Below are 20,921 nucleotides of genomic sequence, written 5' to 3' on the forward strand. Positions count from 1 at the left end.
GTTCACAGTCAAAGACTGATTCAGGATTAAAACAAGAGAGTTGAGCCCACAAGGAAACCTCTTCTTGTTTTTACCGCACGTGGGAGGTTAAAAGAGAGTGTTCTGATAAAACACATGGACAATTTAGAGGCCGCCAAGTGGACTTTTGTATTTCTTGGCCATGTGATGCCGGTCTCCCGGGAATCTTTTTGTAGATTTGTGGTGGGCCCATTCTACCAACCTGGCTTTGTAAGGCTCAATCGTGGTCACGGACGACCCTGGAGACCTTAGATCACAAGAGGCAAAACGTAAGCAGGGGTTCTTGTCATCATGTGATGTACTGATGTGATGATTTGATTAGTATTGTTAAGGGATGTCAACGGATCGGGTTCGGTATGGGGCGGAGTCGTACCAACTCCGACCTGTGAAACCAACCAAATCCAGTCAGCTCTCAGACAGAGAGAGATGTGTGGCATAAACAAGCATGCTTAGCCATTACTCAAGAAAAGATGGGGCAGATGAGAGAATCGGGGTTCAAAATTTGTCAAAGTAACCACCACTCTACCTCTTGGCTATGGCTAGGTGAGGTCCACATTTGATGTAAATCTTCAATAATGGAGAATTTAATTACTGTTGGATCAGCTATCTGGATGCTAACTGATCAACCACAGGAAGATGCCCCAAGTAATTACAATCAACAACGTTCTCCCGGAAGTTAATAAAGAATCCAACCAAAAGTGAAGTTATTTCTTTGGTTCCTGTTTATGGACAAAGCTCAGACCAAGTATAGGCTAAAGGAAAAGGGATGCATCATGGACCCCCCTCCCCCATCTGTGGTGGGGTTGAGGAAGAGACAAAGCCCAGAAGCTGCTAATCTAATTAGGTGTCCTTGTCAGACCAGGTTTGGCGTTGGCATCTAAGTGATCAAAATTATGGACCAAGAAACCATGAAAATATCAAAGAATGCTTCCAATGAATCATGGCAAATCCAAAAGACAAGGAAAATGGAGAAAGGATGGCTTATATATTATATGGAATTTATGGAAATGTCAAAATAATTGGGTATTTGAAGGGCTGGAGAACCTAGAAAACAAGAGAAAGGATATCATTGATCCTTCTTGTTTGATGGAAATCGCCCCAACTGCATCAAATCAAAATAAACTTTGATGTATCGGTAACTCACAACCATTTGCATGGGTGACTAGGGATTGCTTTGGTAAAATTATTAATACCAGTATGAAGAAGTTATCATCAAAGGAGATTCTCTTCTAACAATTTAATGCATCAACAGCCACGCCCCCCGGACTACAAGAAGCATCATCCACGACAACATCCAAGAAACAAGCAGAGGTAGGAAATAAGACTTGTAATTAACCAAAACAGAGCTTTCGTAGAGAAAATTAGCTTTGAGGACATTTGAGGTTGCATTACCCCGAGCGCCGAGGTGTTGCTAGTAGTCCTATGTATCAAAAAAAAGAGAGAGAGAGAGAGAGAGAAGAAGAAGAAGAAGAAGAGAAAATTCCCCCTTCATATGATGTTATTTAAATTAAATTTAGACAAATCTCTTAGGCTGTGTTGGGTTGAAGGAAAAGGTAGGGAATGGTTTTGTACTTTTGTATAGATTTCCCTACCTTTTCCTTCAAACCAAACATAGTCTTAAAGTATCCCTTAGTTTTGGGAAACTGACCTACTCTACCTTTATTATTTAAAAATTACCTTAAAATACTCCGAAGTTTCTTATAATTGACTACTCTACCTTTATTATTGTGATTGCATCACAATACATTCACATGTTACACCAGGTGATGTATAGAATTTTTTTATTATATCCTAAAATTATCCTTCTGTGATTGATTTGTCCATTATTTTTCAAATTTTCAAAACAAAACTCAACAGATCTAAATTTCTACCGTTACAAATCTGGAATGCCATTAATAGATAATCCCAAAGCTTGGTTTGAGCATTTATTAACACCTCGATCCCTTTTCTGTGTTTTTCTTGGTTTAAGCATTTATGGGCTTTGTTTACAAGTCTGAACTGTATTTCTAGTTTCAAATGCCATTTGATGTTTATCATTCGGCAAAATTGACGGTAAAACTGAATAATAAAACGGGACTCGGGAAGATATGACCATCAGAGTGTGGGGTGGGAGGTTTGATGCCTGTATTTCCATCAACGGCAACTCTATTCAAATGCTACAAGTTTATTCAAATATTTCATTAATATAAAGAATGATAAATAAAATAATCTTTTCCATCAACACTAACAGAATTGCAACTTTTAATTTGTCATGGGTGGTTGGTCAAAAAGCTTGTCTAAGAAATTGTAAAAAAAATATCTAAGGCAGGGACTGTATACTTCAAAACTTTGAAACTTTGCACCGTGCATACGGAAGAAACAGAGCATTGGAACCGGAAAAGTGAGGCTAATCTACTATTGGGAATGTATATATCATAAATACTAGACCGTACCTTTACCTTTTTCTCAAAAAAAAGAAAAAAATCACACCAAAGACATCCATCATATATGTAAATATACAACAGCTCCGTAATCGGGACCCCTGGTTCATTTTATTAACTGATTTTATGGTAATATGACACTTACCAAAAAAAATTACAGCAGAACTTACTAATCAGACGGAAGTTCATTATTTTCTGGAATTCCTGACCTCAAGTACATTTTATTTCCCAGCACTTACACTAGAAAGACCACACAACAGAAGGAGCAGGCTTCTAATGGAAAATTTTTACGAACGATCTTGTTCTCTATCTGGATGAGACACTTGCTTGAACATCTTGTTCTCTTGGGTCCATGAATCAACAAATCGATTGCAGGCATTCTTACGAACGATCTTGTCTCTAAGCAGATTAGGAAGCAGGTTTTGGGTTTTATCCATTTATGGTGTTCGGATTTCTTGCTTTTCAATTGACTTGTTGCTTTCCCTTTGGTACGATCCTCTTCATATTCCATCCTTGCGTTCGCTTTCTCTTCAACAAATTTATCGTTGTCCATCAAGAGGGAAAACAGCTTTTAAGGCTTTTGCCTCCAGGCAAGTACAAGAAAATGGACTGAGGTGCAACCTCTAGATGCTCACAACTGTGAAGCAAATTGTGAGGGCTCAGGGCTCTGTTATCAAGGTTTGTCTTCACAAGTCAATAAAGAGTTAAGAGTTCCAATTATATTGCTGAGACTTGCAAAGGAAACAGAACAAATTCAAGAAATTAGGGAATCTCTGTTACCCAGGAAGAAGAATTCATGTCTCAAGTGTTGTACATCAACTTGAGAACATGAACAAGACTACCAGAACAGGCCTACTAGTTTCCATAGCTAATATGTAACGTTGTTCTGCAGGAATCAAAGTTAGTTTTAAGTCAAATTACATCAATGCAGAAAAAATGCCAGCCTTGCTCAATACAAGAAATAAATCACTATGTGATGAAAATGATTTAAATATTTTCATTAAAGAAAATAGAACAGTGATATCTTGTCTGTAAAAATATTTTGAAACTCAAGAAGATCACTTGATATTGTACAATTTTGCAGTTAAAAGGATATACACATAAAATGTCCACCTTAAATGTACAGCTATGCACCTCAAATGGGATGATCATGCCATGCATATTTGGTGATGAATATTTGCTGGACTTCTACACCTGCAAAATGCAAAAAGAATTCTTCATTGTTTGACAATGCAATGTAAAGCAGGTAGATTAAATTGGATGCACCATAAAACAAGTCAATATTTACAACAAATGTAGAAGAATAGCTGAAAAAAAAAATAAGTTTTAACATCCTCAAACGAAAACTCAGCTCAACAAAAACAGATGGCTAATGATCCCAGTGCAAACTGTGAAATGGGCTGCTACCACCTAAAATGAGGGTTTTTATTGGGATGCAATACACTTGAAAATCAATACCTGTAAGACTCCAAGAGAGAAAACCTAAATTGGTGTCTATCACCTCATATGTGTTTTGTTTGCAAAGCAAATGGCGGAACTACTTTCCACTTACTAATCTCCTACCACCATGTTTCTAGTATTTAAGAGTGTTTCTTTTCTCTATTTGGTCGTAACTTGTAAGTGGACCCCTTCAGGAGATTTGGAAGTCTCTTCGAGAGCTCCTTTTCGCTTTGCCGAAAAAGAAATGGAAGATATGTGAAGATGCACAAGGGAAGCAATATTATGAACAGCATGGGAGTAGAGAGATGCATAAATTTTGAAGAGGTCAAAACAAAGGAAGCTAGTACCAAAAACATGTCTGAGTGACAGTGTAAAATCCTTGATCATCTTTAACCCTTTCTCAATGGATAACATCACTAGAGGGTTGCATTGTGTAGCATATTCATCTTCATCTAGAATTAGGGTCACAATAAACTGTTCACTGCAAAGTTCTCCCACAGTGTCTTCCTTTTATCAGGTATGATGTTTGCTCGGACAAGTTAGTTAAATTTCCAGAACATACCTGGGTGGGTTCAACCTCACTGAAAAATCAATATCCATCCTTATTTGCTTTGCCTTCTTTCAAAGGGGAGCCTGTGTCAAAATTTATTGTTCCTTCAAATTCAAACATTGGTTTTAATTGGGACTTGGGTTTCAAAAGAGGACTAAGAGATTTGGGTAATGTAGTTAGATTTTGGGAACATACCTGCGGGGTTCAACTCCTCTGAAAGATAAATTTCCTTCCCTTTTTTGCTTTATCTTCTTTCAATGGGGAGCCTGTGTCAAAATTTATTATTCTAGTAGGAATCTGCTGAATTAAAAAAAATATGAAAGAAAGTAGTTTCTTGAAGAGAGAAGGAGAAGAAGAGAAGAAGAGAAGTTGAAAAGAAAAGAGAGCAATAATCTGGTCGCCCCCTTCACTTATTATTTATACTAAAATAATAGAACAGTACAAAGACAACTATGCCCTTATAGGGCGGCAAAACATAAAACAGCATATATAACACTCAAAAAACATAAAAATTTGGACTCACATAACTACTGTGGTCCCCACCTCCTATCTAACAACTAACATAAAACATCTACTCAGAAAAACATCATAAAACTAATTAATCTTCAACACTCCCCCTCAAGTTTGGAGTAAATGTCACACATTCCCAACTTGCGTAGATCATGTTCAAGCTTGTTCCTTGCCACCCCTTTAGTGAGAACATCAGCCAGCTGCAACTCTGAAGAGACATAAGGCAAACAAACTTCTCCAGTTGTTACCCTTTCTCTTATAAAGTGCCTATCAACTTCAATGTGTTTTGTCCTATCATGTTGAATTGGATTGTGGGCAATACTGATTGCAACCTGATTGTCACAGTATAACATCATAGGTTCCTCTGCTTTCACCCCAATCTCACTCAAAAGATATCTAACCCAAAGAAGTTCTGAGACACCATGAGCCATGATGTAGACCTCATGAGCCATAAGCCATGGTCCTATCATGTTGAATTGGTTCCTCTTCCAGGAGATCAAGTTTCCACCTACAAAGGTACACACTCCTGATGTAGACCTCCTGTCATCTAAGCATCCTGCCCAGTTTGCATCTGTATAGGATTCTAGCTTTAGATTCTCATGATTTGAGAAAAAAGAATGCCTCTGTCAGGGTGCTTTTTCAGATATGCAAGTATTCTCTCAATAGCTTCCCAGTGTTGAACCCGAGGTGCATGCATGTACTGACTCACAACACTGACAACATAAGAAATATTTGGTTGTGTCATACACAAATACAGCAGTCGGCCCACCATTCTTTGATATCTCCCCACTTCCTTTACCAATTCACCATCCACACCATTAATTCTGTGATTTGGATCAATAGGAGTATTTGCTGGTTTGGTCCTGAGCTTCCCAGTCTCTCGCAGTAGGTCAAGTACATACTTTCTCTGTGAAATGAAGATCCCATGCTTGGATCTTGCAACTTCAATCCCTAAGAAGTATTTGAGCTCACTAAGATCTTTGATTTCAAATTCTTGTTGCAATAATTTTTTGAGATCATCAATCTCCTCCAGATCATTACCTGTCACTACTATATCATCCACATACATAATCAGAATTGACACCAAAGCATCTCTCCTCTTCACAAAGAGGGTGTGATCAGACTGTGTCTGTGTGTATCCAAAACGGATGAGTGCCCTTCTGAACCTGTCAAACCAAGCCCTAGGTGACTGTTTCAATCCATACAGAGATTTTATGAGTCTGCACACCTTTCCTTTACCAACATTTTCATAAAAGCCTGCTAGAATGTCCATATATACCTTCTCCTGTAAGTCACTATTGAGGAAAGCATTTTTTACACCAAGTTGGAACAAGGACCATGAATAGGTGGCTGCTAGAGATAAAAGGATACGAACTGAACTCATCTTAGCTACTGGTGCAAAGGTTTCCAGATAATCAACACCATAGGCCTGAGTATACCCTTTTGCTACCAACCTTGCCTTGTACCTCTCTATCTTGCCATCGGCTTTATACTTCACTGTAAATACCCATCGACATCCAACTGTCTCCTTGTTTGAGGGGAGATAACTATTTCCCAAGTTTGGTTTTTGACCAAAGCATCTATCTCATCTTGTATGGCTGTTTTCCACTCAGGTTTGGAGAGAGCCTCAGTAACATTCCTGGGTATAGACACAAAATCCAGAGAAGAAAGAAAAGCACAGTAGGAGGGTGATAGGGCACTGTAGGAAAGATGGTGTGAAATGTAGTGGGTTGTACACTTTATCTTGCCCTTACGAAGTGCAATGGGAAGATCAAGGTCAGTGGGATCAACTGCAACAATGGTGTTAGAGACAGAAACATTATTATAAGAAAACATAACAGGCTCAGGCTCAAAAGGAATACTTGGAACTATATCTGCCGAATCTGGAGTTTCAAAAGGACTGATAGAGAGTGGTGTGGGTCGAAGATGTGTGGAGTCAACCATCATCTGTCGGCATTGGTATTGCTGTGAGGCTGCCCGTAGTGGCTCAGGTAATGAAACTGGAGGTGCAGGTGCTGACTGAACTGATGCTAGCTGAACTGATGATGCAGGTGGTGGCTGAACTAATGTAGATACTACCTGAACTGATGGAGGCACCACAGAAACAGGAAGATGAATAGATTGTGAGTTCTCCCCAAAACTCTCCCCCTAAGAAGAGCCACTCGAGAAGAAGAATGTAGATTCAAAAAATGTAACATCCATAGTGACAAATTTGCTCAACACTTGGTCATAATAGCAATACCCCTTTTGGTTCTGAGCATACCCAAGAAAAACACATTTCTTGGCCTTAGGATCCAATTTCTTGCGATGAGGGCCAAGAATGTGAACAAAAGAAACACAACCAAAAACCCTCAGAGGTATATGAAATATCTCTCCATCTGGAAAAAGAAGGCTAAATGGCACCTTAAACCCCAAAGTCTGTGAAGGAACACGGTTGATCACATGTACGACTGTAAGAACTGCATCTCCCCAGAACTGCACAGGAACTGAAGCACACACCCTAAGACTCCTTGCCACCTCCACAATGTGTATGTTTTTCCTCTCAACAACTCCATTTTGTTGCAGTGTATATGCACAACTGCTCTGATGAACTACATGTTCTGAGAGATACATGGTTAGGTCCTTCTCAAAGTACTCTCTGGCATTATCTGATCTAAAAGCCTTAGTTCTCACTCCAAATTGTGTGAGAACCATCTAGTGGAATTGTCGTACTAAGTTAGGAACATCATCATGTGATCTCATCAAATATATCCAAGAACATCGTGTATAATCATCCACAAACAAGAGAAAGTAACGGAATCCTCCCATTGAAGGGATTTGATATGGCCCCCATACATCAACGTAAACAATATTAAAAGCAGTACTTCTTTTATTACTTGGTTTAAAAGACTGTCTACAATGCTTTCCTAACTGACAACTCTCACACTCCCAAAGTAGATAATTGAACAGACTCAAATAACTTTGGGAAAAGACATTTCAAAAAACTAAAAGAAAGATGTCCCAAGCGATTGTGCCAAAGCATAATCTGGTTCACTAACTCTGACTCACTACTGCTGCTGCTGCTAACATGATGGCCCTGATGTCTCGGAATCTCATCTAGAAGGTAAACTCCATTCACCTCATGACCACTCCCAATCATCTTCTTTGACTCCAGATCCTACAAAACACAATTACCAGGAAGAAAGGTCACAGAACAATTCAAAATTTTTGTCAAAGAACTAACAGACAGTAGGTTGGTATGAAGTCTAGGGATATGTAAAACAAAAGAAAGAGTTATATCATTGGTCACTCTAACTGTCCCCTTCCCAACAATGGGCATATGTGAACCATCTGCTGTAGAGAGTGCCTCTACTAGAGCACAACAGATAGAAACTGAAAATGGTAGGGGAATTAGTCATATGCTCAGATGCTCCTGAGTCTATAATCCAAGGAGGTCCCTCCTTACCTGAAGTGGATGCAAGATTTGTAGTTGCATATGAACAACCTGTATGTGCAAATGAAGTGATATAGTTGGCTCATGCATTCTGTTGTTCATCTGGAAGGCTAGAGCTAGGTGAATCTTTCTTACTCATAAGCTATCCAAACCTCTCCAATTATGTTCTCACTGCTGCTACTACAATGGATTCCCAATTAGTTTGGGAGAGGGGCTGAAGAGTCTCCTGTAGTGGCTACATTTGCATTTCCCTTCTTGTTTCTTATCCGAGCAGGCATAAGATTTGGATAATCTTATGAAGCTTCCAACAAGTGTCCCTGGTATGCTTAGGCTTCTTTCCATAATCACACACCAAGTCCTTCTTATCTTCCCTTCTAGTCTCACTACTCTCCCTGTCTCCATTCGGCTTTGGTTTTGCTGTACCAACCATAGCCAACTGATCAGTCCCAAGCTGTCTCAGCATTACATTCCTCCTACTCTCCTCTCCAGAGACAAAAGCATAGGCCTGAGAGAGTGTCACACCCTCCTTAGAAAGAATATGCTACCTAGCAATGTCAAATTCAGGGTTCAGCCGTACCAAGAACTCAAAAACCCTATTCCTCTCTACTAGTTTGTGATAAGTTGCTGCATCATTTACACTTTCCCATACCACAGTTTCTAAGTGATCAATTTCCTGCCATAGGGTTTTCAGCATGGAGAAATACACAGCAAGAGGTTTTTCTCCCTGTTTTATACTTATCACCTGATTTCTTAACTGATGGGCTCTGGCTTCATTTTGCTTCTGAGAGTAGGTTTCAGTCACTCCATCCCAAATCTCCTTAGCAGTATTAGCCCATAGGAAATTTTTTGCAATATGAGGTAACATAAAATTACACAGCCAGGACATTATCATGTAATTCTCTTGCACCCATTGGGAAGAGTCTGTATCAGGTTTTTTCTCCTCCCCAGTGAGATACCCTAATTTTCCACGGGCACCAATAGCCATCTTAGCTGATTGTGCCCACTCCAAATAATTTGTACCATCAAGTTTTACTGTAGTAATGATCCCAGACAAAAAAATATCACTACTACCTCCAACACCCAGTCCCATAGTACTGGTATATTTCACCTCGGTATTCCAACTCTCCATTTTACTTCAAACAGATCAACAGTAAGAAAAAATAGATTGAAGACCTTCAAAAAAAAATTTAATACCACACACAAAGAAACCAACCCTTCCGGAAGAAGAAAACCCTAGCTTGAGGGAAATCTCTCTCCTCCCCACGCCTCCCAACAGAGAGAAAAGTGAATCGATCACTCCGGGAGGCCTAGAAAATTTAAGAAACCAAACTGCCCTCTTCAGAAAATCAAAAGAAAACTAACAATATCTGGGCACCCAAAATCATATCAAAAACAAAGAGTCCAACTTTTCTAGAACTTTTCCCCGTACTCTAGTTCTTCCTAATTTTGATGTTGAACAGTAGATCACCTTCCTGATGTCTAAATCCCACCAAAAACTCCAAGAACTGGGCAATCTATAGCAGATCGATCAGCCCTTTACTACTTCATGCAATCGGCTGATCTAGGGCTGCATGAGAATGCTTCAAGAAACCCTAGCCAATGCTCCGATACCAAGTAGAAATCTGCTGAATGAAAAAAATATGAAAGTAGTTTCTTGAAGAGAGAAGGAGAAGAAGAGAAGAAGAGAAGAAGAGAAGTTGAAAAGAAAAGAGAGCAATAATCTGGCCGCCCCCTTCACTTATTATTTATACTAAAATAATAGAACAGTACAAAGACAACTATGCCCTTATAGGGCGGCAAAACATAAAACAACATATATAACACTCAAAAAACATAAAAATTTGGACTCACATAACTACTGTGGTCCCCACCTCCTATCTAACAACTAACATGAAACATCTACTCAGAAAAACATCATAAAACTAATTAATCTTCAACAATTCCTTCAAATTCAAACATTGGTTTTGGTTAGGACTTGAGTTTCAGAACAGAAGAGGACTAAGAGATTCTTAGTTTCTTTTCGTGTAAATCTTTTAAATATTCTTGATGGTATTTTTAATTTTCTTAGATCCTTTGAAATCTGATACCCAAATTTGAACTCTCTTCTTCGGATTCTTTTTCGTGTGCTTCATTTAGGCTCTAGCTTATCCTTTGATTCCTCTAGAATCTTTTCCAGTGAAAGAGATTTGGACAAACCCAATTCCACCTAGAATAGGAGCTTTCAATTGGGAGGTTCATTGTGAGGAAATTAACACCTATGGTTCACCACAGAAAAGGAGGTGTCACTCATGCTTATCTCCTCATTGGTGTGTTTTTTGCAAGGCAAATGGTGAATCATGGTTTCACTTACTAATCTCCTATCCATTTTCTACTAGTATTTGGGATTGTTTTCTTGCTTTGTTTGGTTGTAAGCAGATCCCCCCTTCCAATGTGTCAAGCCTCTACGGTCCCACTTTGTTTGTTTGGCTAAAGAAGCGAGGTAGAATCATGTGGAGAAGTACAAGGGCTGCAGTAACCTGGATACATTGGAAAGAGAGAAATGCAAGAATTTTCTTTGAACGAGAGAGAAGCAAGAAGGCCTTGATAGAATGCATAACTAATAGAGTTGTTCACTAGTTAAAGTCTAGAGCTGTTTTCAGATTTCTCAGTGGATGACTTTTATAGGAAATGGTTGGAAGTGGCCAACTCCATCATCTTTGAAATTCAGGATTAGTATGTCTTAGACACCACTGGATGAGGGGCACATAAAACTGAACTTTGATGGCAGTAGTATGGGGAACCCAGGCCCTTCAAGTGTAGGACACATTTTAAGAAATGAGTCAGGTCATGTGGTGGCACTCTTCTCAGCTCCAATTGGCATGGGGATTAATTGAGGGCTGAGGTAATGGAAGTTGTGGAAGGGATAGTCAAAGCAAAGGAGTTAGATGTGCATAAACTGATTGAAAAAGTGGTTCTCAACACGTGGTCAAGTGGTTAAATGTCATGGGTGTACAAAAATTAAATGGGTATGGATATCAGAATTCAATGGGTCCAAAGGATGGCTAATAGCATGACTGATTTTTTGGCAAAACAAGGGGTTGAGAGAAATCAAATCTGTAAGGCTCAATTGTAAAGTTTTAAGTGTTGGAGATAAGTTGTTTTATCTCCAATTATACTTGTACTCTTTTTAACTAATCTTTAATTAATGAAAGTTACAGTTATTGATTAAAAAAAAAAAAACTGGTCACCTCCAGCCTCCAATCTCAGGCAACCTCTTTCCCTAGAATAATCTAGAAGGTTAAACTTAACCTCATTCTTGAGGACTGCAACACTACCTGAATGTCAATTATGTTAAAGGCAATTTAGAGTCCCTGCATCCGAATTTGTTAAAAAATAAATAAAAAATAAAAAAATCAGACCTAACTGACTTCTAGGCAATATCCACCATTTAGATTAAAACAGTGACCCATTTGAGGACACATTGAACCCCCTCGATGTAGACAACCAGAGCAATAGGAACACAAGTGAGGAGCCTAAAACAATTCAAAATTGCAAACCATCTCTAACTTATTGATAATATACTTGATACCTTAAAGATGGCCCTTGTTTTGCTGGATATTGTTAAATGGTCAGACCTGCAATGTTAGATCTCAGGATGTCATTTTCTATCATCTTTTGTACAATGGAAAGGAAAAGCATAACATCAGTATTCTTTGGATCACCTAATAAAAGCCATATGGCCCCTAATGAAGGATAGAACCCCAAGGCAAAGAAGTTTACTCGTTCCCTTTCCAGTGAGCAAGTTACCAGAAAGATCAACAGAACAATGCATTCAACCTATAATCCATGAATGCCAACTCTCCAATTTAATCGCTCAAGCTCCAAGGATCCCACTAGGTGCTAAACATCCAACTAATCATGATTTGTGAATCATCCTCTACAAAAATCACCACAAATCCCATGGAGAAGGAACACCTCTACCCCTGAAAAAGGAAGTGTCCTCTCTCTAGCTGAATCACTTGACCTATAGGTTGCTTCCACTTAGGGTTGCAACTTGGGTGGGATAGGGTTGAGCATTTCTTAAATTTTTAAGGAGGATCCAAGGAGATGTTAAAATCCAACTAATCATCATATCTACGCCATCCTCTAGACTAGAAGAATCCCCACAAATCCCATGTACAAGAATTATTTCAACCCCTGAAGAAAGGAAGCATCCTCTTTGAATGAATCTGCTTACTCACTGCGGAATGTGGAGAACCCAGCTACCAACTGCAGCACATCACCTATACACTTTTGCAAAAAGTTTACAGGCACAAGACATGCAATTCCCATACAGCACGCATGATCCATCAGGTAAGGGTGATAATTCTTGGCCCAGCTTGGAAATCCAGACCGGCTCGGCCCAGCCCGCAAATTTCTGGGCCTGGGCCCAGATTTTTGTGGGCAGGCCCAACCCGGGCCCAGGCCTGCATCAAGCCCAGAAAATTCTGGACCAAGGTTGGGCATATATATTATATGTATTATATATTACATGTTAATATACAAGTATATTTAATTTTATATTAAATGTTTATTATTTTATATAAAACATAAAAGTCTTAAGTTTTATTATAATATATAAATATTTATGAATTGAAACGTGTTAACACGTGTCAATACTTGAGTTGATTCAAGTATAGGAATTGTCCTCCTAAGCAAGGCCTTATATTTTAGGGAATTCTTATTCCCTAAGCAATGTGGGACTTGGGAAAACACTCAATGGTTGCACTAATTATTTAGTGTTGCTCTAAGTCCCACATCGCTGAAGAATGGGAATGAAGGTCTTGCCTTCATCTATAAAAGGATAGGTAACCTAAGCCAAATCAAGCATAGCAATTGAATGAGGCCCATGCCTTATTTTTTGTGCCATAGGCGTAAAGCCAAGCCAAGCCCAATTTAACTTTCACTTGTGTAATTTTTTTATGTATTACATTTACATATTATTTAATTTACAAAATTTAAATAACTAAATATTTATTATTTGCTGTCATGGGCCCAAAGTCATTACTCATTAGGCCCAGAAAGCCCATAAGCCCGGTCCAGGCTTGTGTAGGGCCAGACTTGGGCTTGCAATATAGGCCTGGGGTGTGGGCTAGGCTGAGCCCAGGCGTAGCTTAAAGCCCTTATCATTGGTGCTAAGCCCAGCCCAGCCCGACCCATGATCACACCTACCATCAAGGCTTCTATGAGTGACACATGGTGGGATCGTGAGGAGGTGACAATGACAGCCTGCACAGGCCGGTGGTTGGTCCCCACTCTACAACTCGACACGTGTCCCTGCTGAATCTTTCCTTCCATGCATGCATGCATAGTCCCCCTACCCTTCCCTTCAGGGGGGTTCCAAGATCCTTCCCCTTCCCCAACATCTTCCTGAGTTGAGAGTTGAGACCTAGTCTCTCTGAAAACCCAACCCTAATTGCCCCAGTTTCCATCTCAGACCACCTACACCACTGCCTTACAAATTCCACTTAGGGTTGCAACTGGGCTGGCTTAGGTTGAGGATTTAAATTTTGAAACAGCACAAGCCCTGAAGCAATTGAAATTCTTCAAATGGGCACCTGATTTGCACCCATACTTCCATTCTGCTGCCACTGAGGATTACCCATTCCCTGGACATAGACGGCAATGGCCCAAGGTTACCCAGTGATCAGTCATCAATGTTTAGGTTGATGGTTTCACCATTTGGCATACTAGCAGTGGCAAATGAAGTTCCTAGCTAGGCCAGATTATGCAGTGACCTGCCACTCCCAAGGCATGTAGTCAATTAAGATACCTCTAAAAGGATACAGATCAGAAATTTCTTGATTGTGCTCATTGACCTGGAATATCCCATTTGCCGCTTCCCAACGCAAGCCTTTTATCTTTAGGAGCAGGAATGCAATATCGACACATGTTAAGAGAAATAAGGAAACTGGCACAGAAGAATCAAGAATTTCAGTTTTCTATGGGCAAAGAGAGAACCAAACTGCTTGGCTGATTCTCTAGCCAAACAAGGGGTTAATAGGGAAAATTTGTATTGGGGAATTACAGGCAGGGAATCTAATGCTTATGGAAAGTTCTTACTTCAATTAATAAAATGACCTGCTACCAATCAAAAAAAAAACAAAAAAAAAACTTCGAGAGCAGGAAAGTTATGTCAACAACATCTTAAATGGGGGCATAGCAATATCATCAGAACCAGAAAGCGAGTATTTGGAGGAGGCAGTTCCCTTTACATGGCATTACTCAACCTTGCTACCTAACAGTGATATGAAAATAATTCCTTTTTAAGATGCTTGTACAATGTACTCTTTTCCCCACTGTAGCACCTATGTTTGCTGTTTCCACTGCAAAATATTTCTCTCAGCTGAAGGAACTGAAAGAAGATATCCTGTATCTCATCTTTTACATGACTTTAATACTTCCAAACAGAACCATTTTATTCCACAATTCTCTACTAATTTATTAAAAAAAGAAAATAAAAGAACCCTTAAGCATACTTGTAAAACCTACACAACTGAGGCAATCAGATAAAAGAATGCAGCAAATAAATTGGAGAATACATGAAACTCTAGAAATGTTACCAGGCATCTATTAACCTACGAAATCTATAAACAAAATGTTTTTAAGCAGAGTACACTAAAAATGCATCTTCGAATCTCCAGATCCCCATCAAAGATAAGTCATAAAAGAAGTAGCATAACAAGTTTTGAATTCCATGTTATTAATAAAAAAAAAAAAACTGCAACAAATAAAACACTTAATACATTACATTGACAAAAATTTGATAAAATGCAATAAACAAGTCAAGCTCATTTTACAGAACACTAATTAGGATAATCATCTATTTTATCCAAATCTCACAACTTTAATTGCAGTAACAACATGAGACTACAATGATAAGAGGGTGCTAAGAAAATTTAAAATGTATAATAATATTAAAAGCTACCTGGACCACTCCTGGAAAACAAGGTGTGTCCAACTAATCTATTATTCCTCACAATAAGCTTGCACTTAAAATCCCAAGAGGCCTTCCTCTGCTAAATGATTCATCATTAAAATCTTCACTCATGGAATTTTCTTGACACAGCATTTTGCTATCCCGCATGGGATTTAAATTGATAGTGTTCCAATCCATTGTGTGACCATGATGAATACCATCTTGTGCTGAGCCATCAAACGTCTCCAAATCCCCATTCACATTTTGCCTCAAATCATCACAATCATGTTCCTTTTCCTTCATTTCATGCATCGATGAGGATTCAACATTTGGATCAAAGCTCAAATCACGTCCAACAGCTGTACTGCTTGCAATTTGCTCCCCAGACCCATGATAGTCCACATTGGTTATTCCAAGGTCTGTTTGCTCCGTAACATCCTTCCTTTGTCTTTTCCATTTTTTTGTAGATGAGGTGCCATCATCTTCAAAATCTTCTTCTTCTCTCTCTCTATGTAGATAAACCCATAACTTCCTATCTCCATCAAATTGGACACAAGGATCACGTTCATAATGAAGGCGGTCCAGTGCTCCACTAACTACTTGGTTAATTTGTGCATCCGAAACATCTTCAACAATATACTGTGAGTCTCTTATCAGGGTACAAACATCTGCCCTAGTGCCAATATTTCCAGGCAATCTTGCAGCTGCATCCCTTACAAGACAAAGGATTGTAACATGAGGTGGTCGATCAGGTTTAAGCATAAAATGGTCTCGGGCTTTTGATGTTGGCTTGCCACCACACCTTCTCAAAGGAGCAACAATTGATTTTTTACCATCAGCTGCTGTGTAAGAAAAGGCCCTGTCTGGAACAGAATACCTAAGGACTTCCTCTTTACGAAAATAAGCCCTTACCTCTTCAGAGCTTGGACTGATAGTGGTGAGACTCTTCTGAGCTCTTAGATCCCTGAATCTTTCCTTCTCATCCAAATTGGGTTGCATCAGTGTCACGGGTGGTGCAGGAAGGCATCCTATTTGCTGAAGTGTATCTTGACCACTTTTCAGCCAATTAGCAAATGAATCAACCAACTTCACAAGCATCTTGTGTGGAAGACACCAGGCATGATAAGAAGTCTCCTCTTCAACAACCTCGTTATCTGATGAGCTAGAGTAAACCGGCCCAATCCATGACCAACTTTTTGTAGATTTTTCATAAAATGCGAGTGGTTTCCAACCCTTTGCACCTAAAGGTGCTGTTTTAGATGAAAATATTTTCAGTACCCCCCTGACCAAGTCCTGAAGTGGCTCCTGTGTTTCAAGAATACAAGGATCTCCAGGGTTCAACATCACACGGTTGACAATCTCTTGAACAGTGAGAGAAGGCAAATTCTTCTGTGCTGCAAGTGCCGAATCATCGATATCCAGATTCTCATTCCCAATGAAGCTTTCATACTTTGCAGCCTCTCCTTTATAAGGCTTCTGTCTTCCAACTTTCTTCTCAAGGTGTTTGCCAAACTCCAAGGTGTCTTCTGCATATGGAGTAATCATTGCCAAGCGAACAGCTGAAAGAAGATGCATAATGGAGAATGAGAAGCCAGTATGAACAGTAGGTGTGATCAGAGGAAATGACTTTTTTGCTGGTTTTTTTTCTGGCTCTACATCTACTGTTCCCCTTTCTGAAACAAGTGGCTCAGAAGTTAACTTTGCCAAAGAGCCAGTTTCAGGCTCCACTTTCCTTTTTCCCCGTTTCTTCAAGGAAGCTGTGCCATCAATCTGTTGGTGAGAACTTGACTGCATGTAACCAGATTCATTTGGCTCATCCATGTATGTCACATCTCCCTTGCCTTTCCGCTTCTTTGTCACTGAGCCACACCCTAACAATGACATACTCGACCTTTCATGATTATTGCTTGAATGAGTTCCAACGTTTTTCCCTTTCTTCCACAACCTATTAGTCTGCCTGTGATCATCCACTGATCTATGTGTCAAGTGCAAATCATCCTCATCATCATCACCATCATCACTAACATAATCATGCATGTAGTTTGACTGAGAAACAATATAATCAGGTTTAATTTTTCCTTTTTTCTTCCTTTCTGCAGGGTAGGCCTTCAACAATGGTGGAGTTGACCTTTCATGAGGTTCATCCTGCAATTGACCATTCTTCCCCAACTTGTAAGTCTGATCCCAATCATCATCAGACCATTTAGTTGAAGTAGAAAAATTGCTTGCCAAGATTCCAGCAGCATAGTAACTGGGATCAAGTACCTTATTTTTATGTTTTCCTTTGGACGAGTAAATTTCTACATCACATGTATGCATCTGCTCATCAAAATCACCTGCCCTCTTGGATGAGTATGTGACTGCATCAAGAGCCTGAGCATATTCCTTTTTATCTTTTCTCACAAGTTTATTGGATCTTTTAGGATCTAACAAATATTTGACAGAAGCGGACCTATGACCTTCCAAGGTACCACCAGGATAGGCCATATTACTTCGCAGAAGATTAATATCATCCTCTTCATTTCCCTGTTCTGCTGAATCTGACTCTGTCTCCTCACTCTGGCCAAACATATTAATGCCTCTCAGTTTTTCCATTTTCACTCCTCCATTTTTAGAAGATTTTTGCTTGACTTTCTCTTGTAGTTTTTTTGATGTGTAAGTGAATTTATCATCCATAAGGGTTGGGAATGCTCTATATTTAATTTTTGAATCAGAACCTACACCGTTTTTACCAGTTTGAAAATCCTTCCCCATCTTCCATTTCTTGCTTCTAACACTCCAATCATCAAAATTGACTGGATAATCAGCCTCAAAGGCTTCTCCTTGTAATTTGTTATGCCTAAAGGGTTCACTTCCAGAAGACCAGTCAAGATGACTTCCCTTCAATAACAGAAGTTGTGCTCTGTCTTTTGCGATCTTCATCTGACCTACCACAGATTTCTGAGGCTTCCCAAGATACTTAGCCTTCTTCCCAGAAGCTCTTTGGTTGTTCATTTTTTCTGTCAATAACTCCATATCTGCCCTCTGATTCACATTACAATTTTCACCCATAAAATTGCCAACATAGAAGTCACTTTTGAAAGAATCAGACTTCTTTCCTGATTTTAACGTGCCAACTTTAGCAATAACACTGCCACGTGCACCATGTCGATCCCTCTGGAGAGCCAAATCATATGCTGCATCATCGATATCTTCCTCACCTCCTACCTGACCCCTTGACCAGTGAGCAGCTCCATATCCATATCCCACCACCCGTTCTTGCTGAGGGTGAGCTAACACTGGAAGAGATGACCTAGACTTCATTTCCAAACCATGTTGAGTGGAAGGAACACGACCCACCATGTCTTTTGTAGAATGAACTTTTGATCCAGCAAACTTCAATATTCCTTTAGGGTTTTGCTTTCCATATTTTGCTGATTTCAGTGTCATAAGCTTCCCTTGAGAAGAAACACCCAACATAGGACTTACTGTATAAACAGCACCACATTCTGCTTTTGGCCCAAGTTTAATGTCCTTTGGTCTTTTTCCCCAGAAGCCTTTACGAGATTCCTCCCAATCTGAGGAGCCACTCTCTAGTCCAATGTCTTCCATCTTCTCGTACATAAGAATCTTTTCACTTCTCATTATATTCAGAACACGAAGCCTCTCTTCAATACTGTATCCCACACAGTTCTCCCAAGCATCCCTTATCTGAATAAGATTACTGACCATGGAGTTCTGATATTTGCGCAGCAGGTGGTAATGCTGGCGCTTCTGGAATAAATTCAAACCATGCTGATAAAGGGAAACTCTCGGTTCACATAGTCCTCCTTTCAACAAATTGAAGAGTTTAGCAACCGGACTTCCAAAATGAAAATTGCTTCCAGAGAAGAGCTCTTTCAGGGTACGCATGAAAGTCGCCTGGTCGATGTCGGGAAGGTACTCTGCAAGGCTAAAGCGCTCCTCTTCAGTCAGGCAGTTGTTCCACACATCTAATGTCAAAACTTCCCCCAAGTCTGGAAGATCATAGAGCTCAAACGGTATACGACAGTTCTGGTTCCAAATTTGACAAAATTCTGTTCCAGTTTCACCCAATTCTGACATATCAAAGTCATCAGAACCTGCTCCCGAGTCAGCACCATCATCTTCTTCTTCTTCATCATTGTCAGATTCGGAGGCAGAGCTTCGCCTTGGAAGCTCATCCTCCTCAGTCGACATACTGTCTCTACTCCCAGGAGAAAACTCGCCATCAATTTTCGAAACCCTAAAGTTATTCTTTACAATCGCCATCCGAACTACAAGAAGATGGTGCAATCTCAGTTCTTCCTCCTCCCAAAACGGCAAATTCTCAGCTTCTATCTGAACAAAAAAACGACCATACCTAAAAAGAAAACAGGAGAAAGAAACCAATACAAATCTCTCAAAAAATGGGGAAAGGAGGAGAGCCGATTACAGGAAGGACCACCATATATAAATTGAATAAAGGGGAATAACACGCAGAAAAAAAAAAGTTGGTTAGAAAAAAAATAACTCTTGACTGAGCAAGAAAAAAAGAAAAGCACACACACGCAGAAACAAGAGGAAGGAAGGGGTGAATCAAATAAATACCTAATTCGTCACTGAAAACAGTTTCTCCGTCTACATCCACGAATAAGTTCAGATCCTCGATCAAAATATGAGCATCGATTGATCAACAAGCGCAGGCACCATGGAGTCATCGATTTCTCCCTCCTCTTCTCGCATTTGTGGAAAGGAAACCCTAGAAACAGAAGAAACAGGAAAGAAGAAGCGAACGAGGCGGTTATATAACAGGGAGCATGAGTCGAAGAAGACGACGTGGACGTGGAGGATTATCGTTCGTCTGATCGGGAGAGAGACAGCTGAAAGGGACGAAAATAAAGGCAAGGAAAGAGAGAAGAAGAAGGAGAGAGAGATGAGGGAAGAGTAGCCACAGAGGGAGAGGGAAAGAGAAGGGTTTGTTGTGTTGGACGAAGAGAGACGGCGACTCAGCACCCTAGCCGAATACCGTTTCAGGGACTTCTTCTTTGGTGTCTTGTGGGTCAGATCACGGCCGGGATTTCTAATTCCCGGCCGTCAGATCTGACCCACAATAACCGCTAGTGGTCTAAACTCCGACGTTGTTGTTCTATTATAAATTCGAAGTTACGAATATACCCTGTTTTAGGAAGCTTACGTGACAATAATTTTTCGTAATAATACCCTTGTGAAATATGAATTTCCAAACTAAGACCATGTTCATTGATCTCTGCGTCAGTCATTTAATTAGAGAGTAGGAAGTTTCTAGTAATTTAACCATTGGCAATACTAACACAGTAACACCTGGGAGCCAAGTAATACGAGGATGGCGTAGTGGCACTGTGGCATTGGAACCATGTTTCCTTACACCGGAAATAGTGTGTGTGTCAGTAATACTGAGCGCGCGCGCGCCTAAGAATTGGGCCTGGTATCTTCTTCGGAATGGGCTTAATTTGGAAAGTCGGGCCTGACCCGATATCGCGTACATCTAGTCTAGGACACGAGTGACGAGACCGAATAGCCGAATACTATCTGTCGCCTGTCGGACCCAGAAGTTAGCTGTTTTCCCCACAAGAGAGAGAAGGACAGAGAAATGCG

The 20,921-nt window shown here is 39.9% G+C and overlaps 1 protein-coding gene across 11 annotated transcripts; it reads right to left on the reverse strand.

Moving 5' to 3' along the window:
• Nucleotides 1-2,527: 2,527 nt before the first annotated feature.
• LOC148868246 (uncharacterized) lies at nt 2,528-20,430 on the reverse strand. 11 transcript variants are annotated; one of them, XR_016106748.1, is made up of 7 exons: nt 19,896-20,430; nt 15,318-19,668; nt 4,624-4,694; nt 4,441-4,511; nt 3,573-3,632; nt 3,219-3,324; nt 2,528-3,105 (listed from the first exon to the last, which is right to left on the reverse strand). XR_016106748.1 is itself a non-coding variant. In XM_088968007.1 (3 exons), the coding sequence occupies exon 2, from the start codon at nt 19,575-19,577 to the stop codon at nt 15,366-15,368; it is 4,212 nt and encodes a 1,403-aa protein (XP_088824133.1). In that variant the 5' UTR covers nt 19,578-19,668; nt 19,896-20,430; the 3' UTR covers nt 3,413-3,632; nt 15,318-15,365. The 11 variants fall into 11 exon arrangements, 2 of the variants coding, with proteins under 2 accessions (XP_088824133.1, XP_088824134.1); XR_016106744.1 differs by having other exon boundaries at nt 2,528-3,324; XR_016106743.1 differs by having other exon boundaries at nt 2,528-3,324; nt 3,552-3,632.
• Between the last annotated feature and the right edge of the window lie 491 nt (nt 20,431-20,921).

This window comes from Nelumbo lutea, chromosome 2 (assembly GCF_056320005.1).
Source record: "Nelumbo lutea isolate HS-2025 chromosome 2, American lotus-T2T, whole genome shotgun sequence".
Lineage (NCBI taxonomy): Eukaryota > Viridiplantae > Streptophyta > Magnoliopsida > Proteales > Nelumbonaceae > Nelumbo > Nelumbo lutea.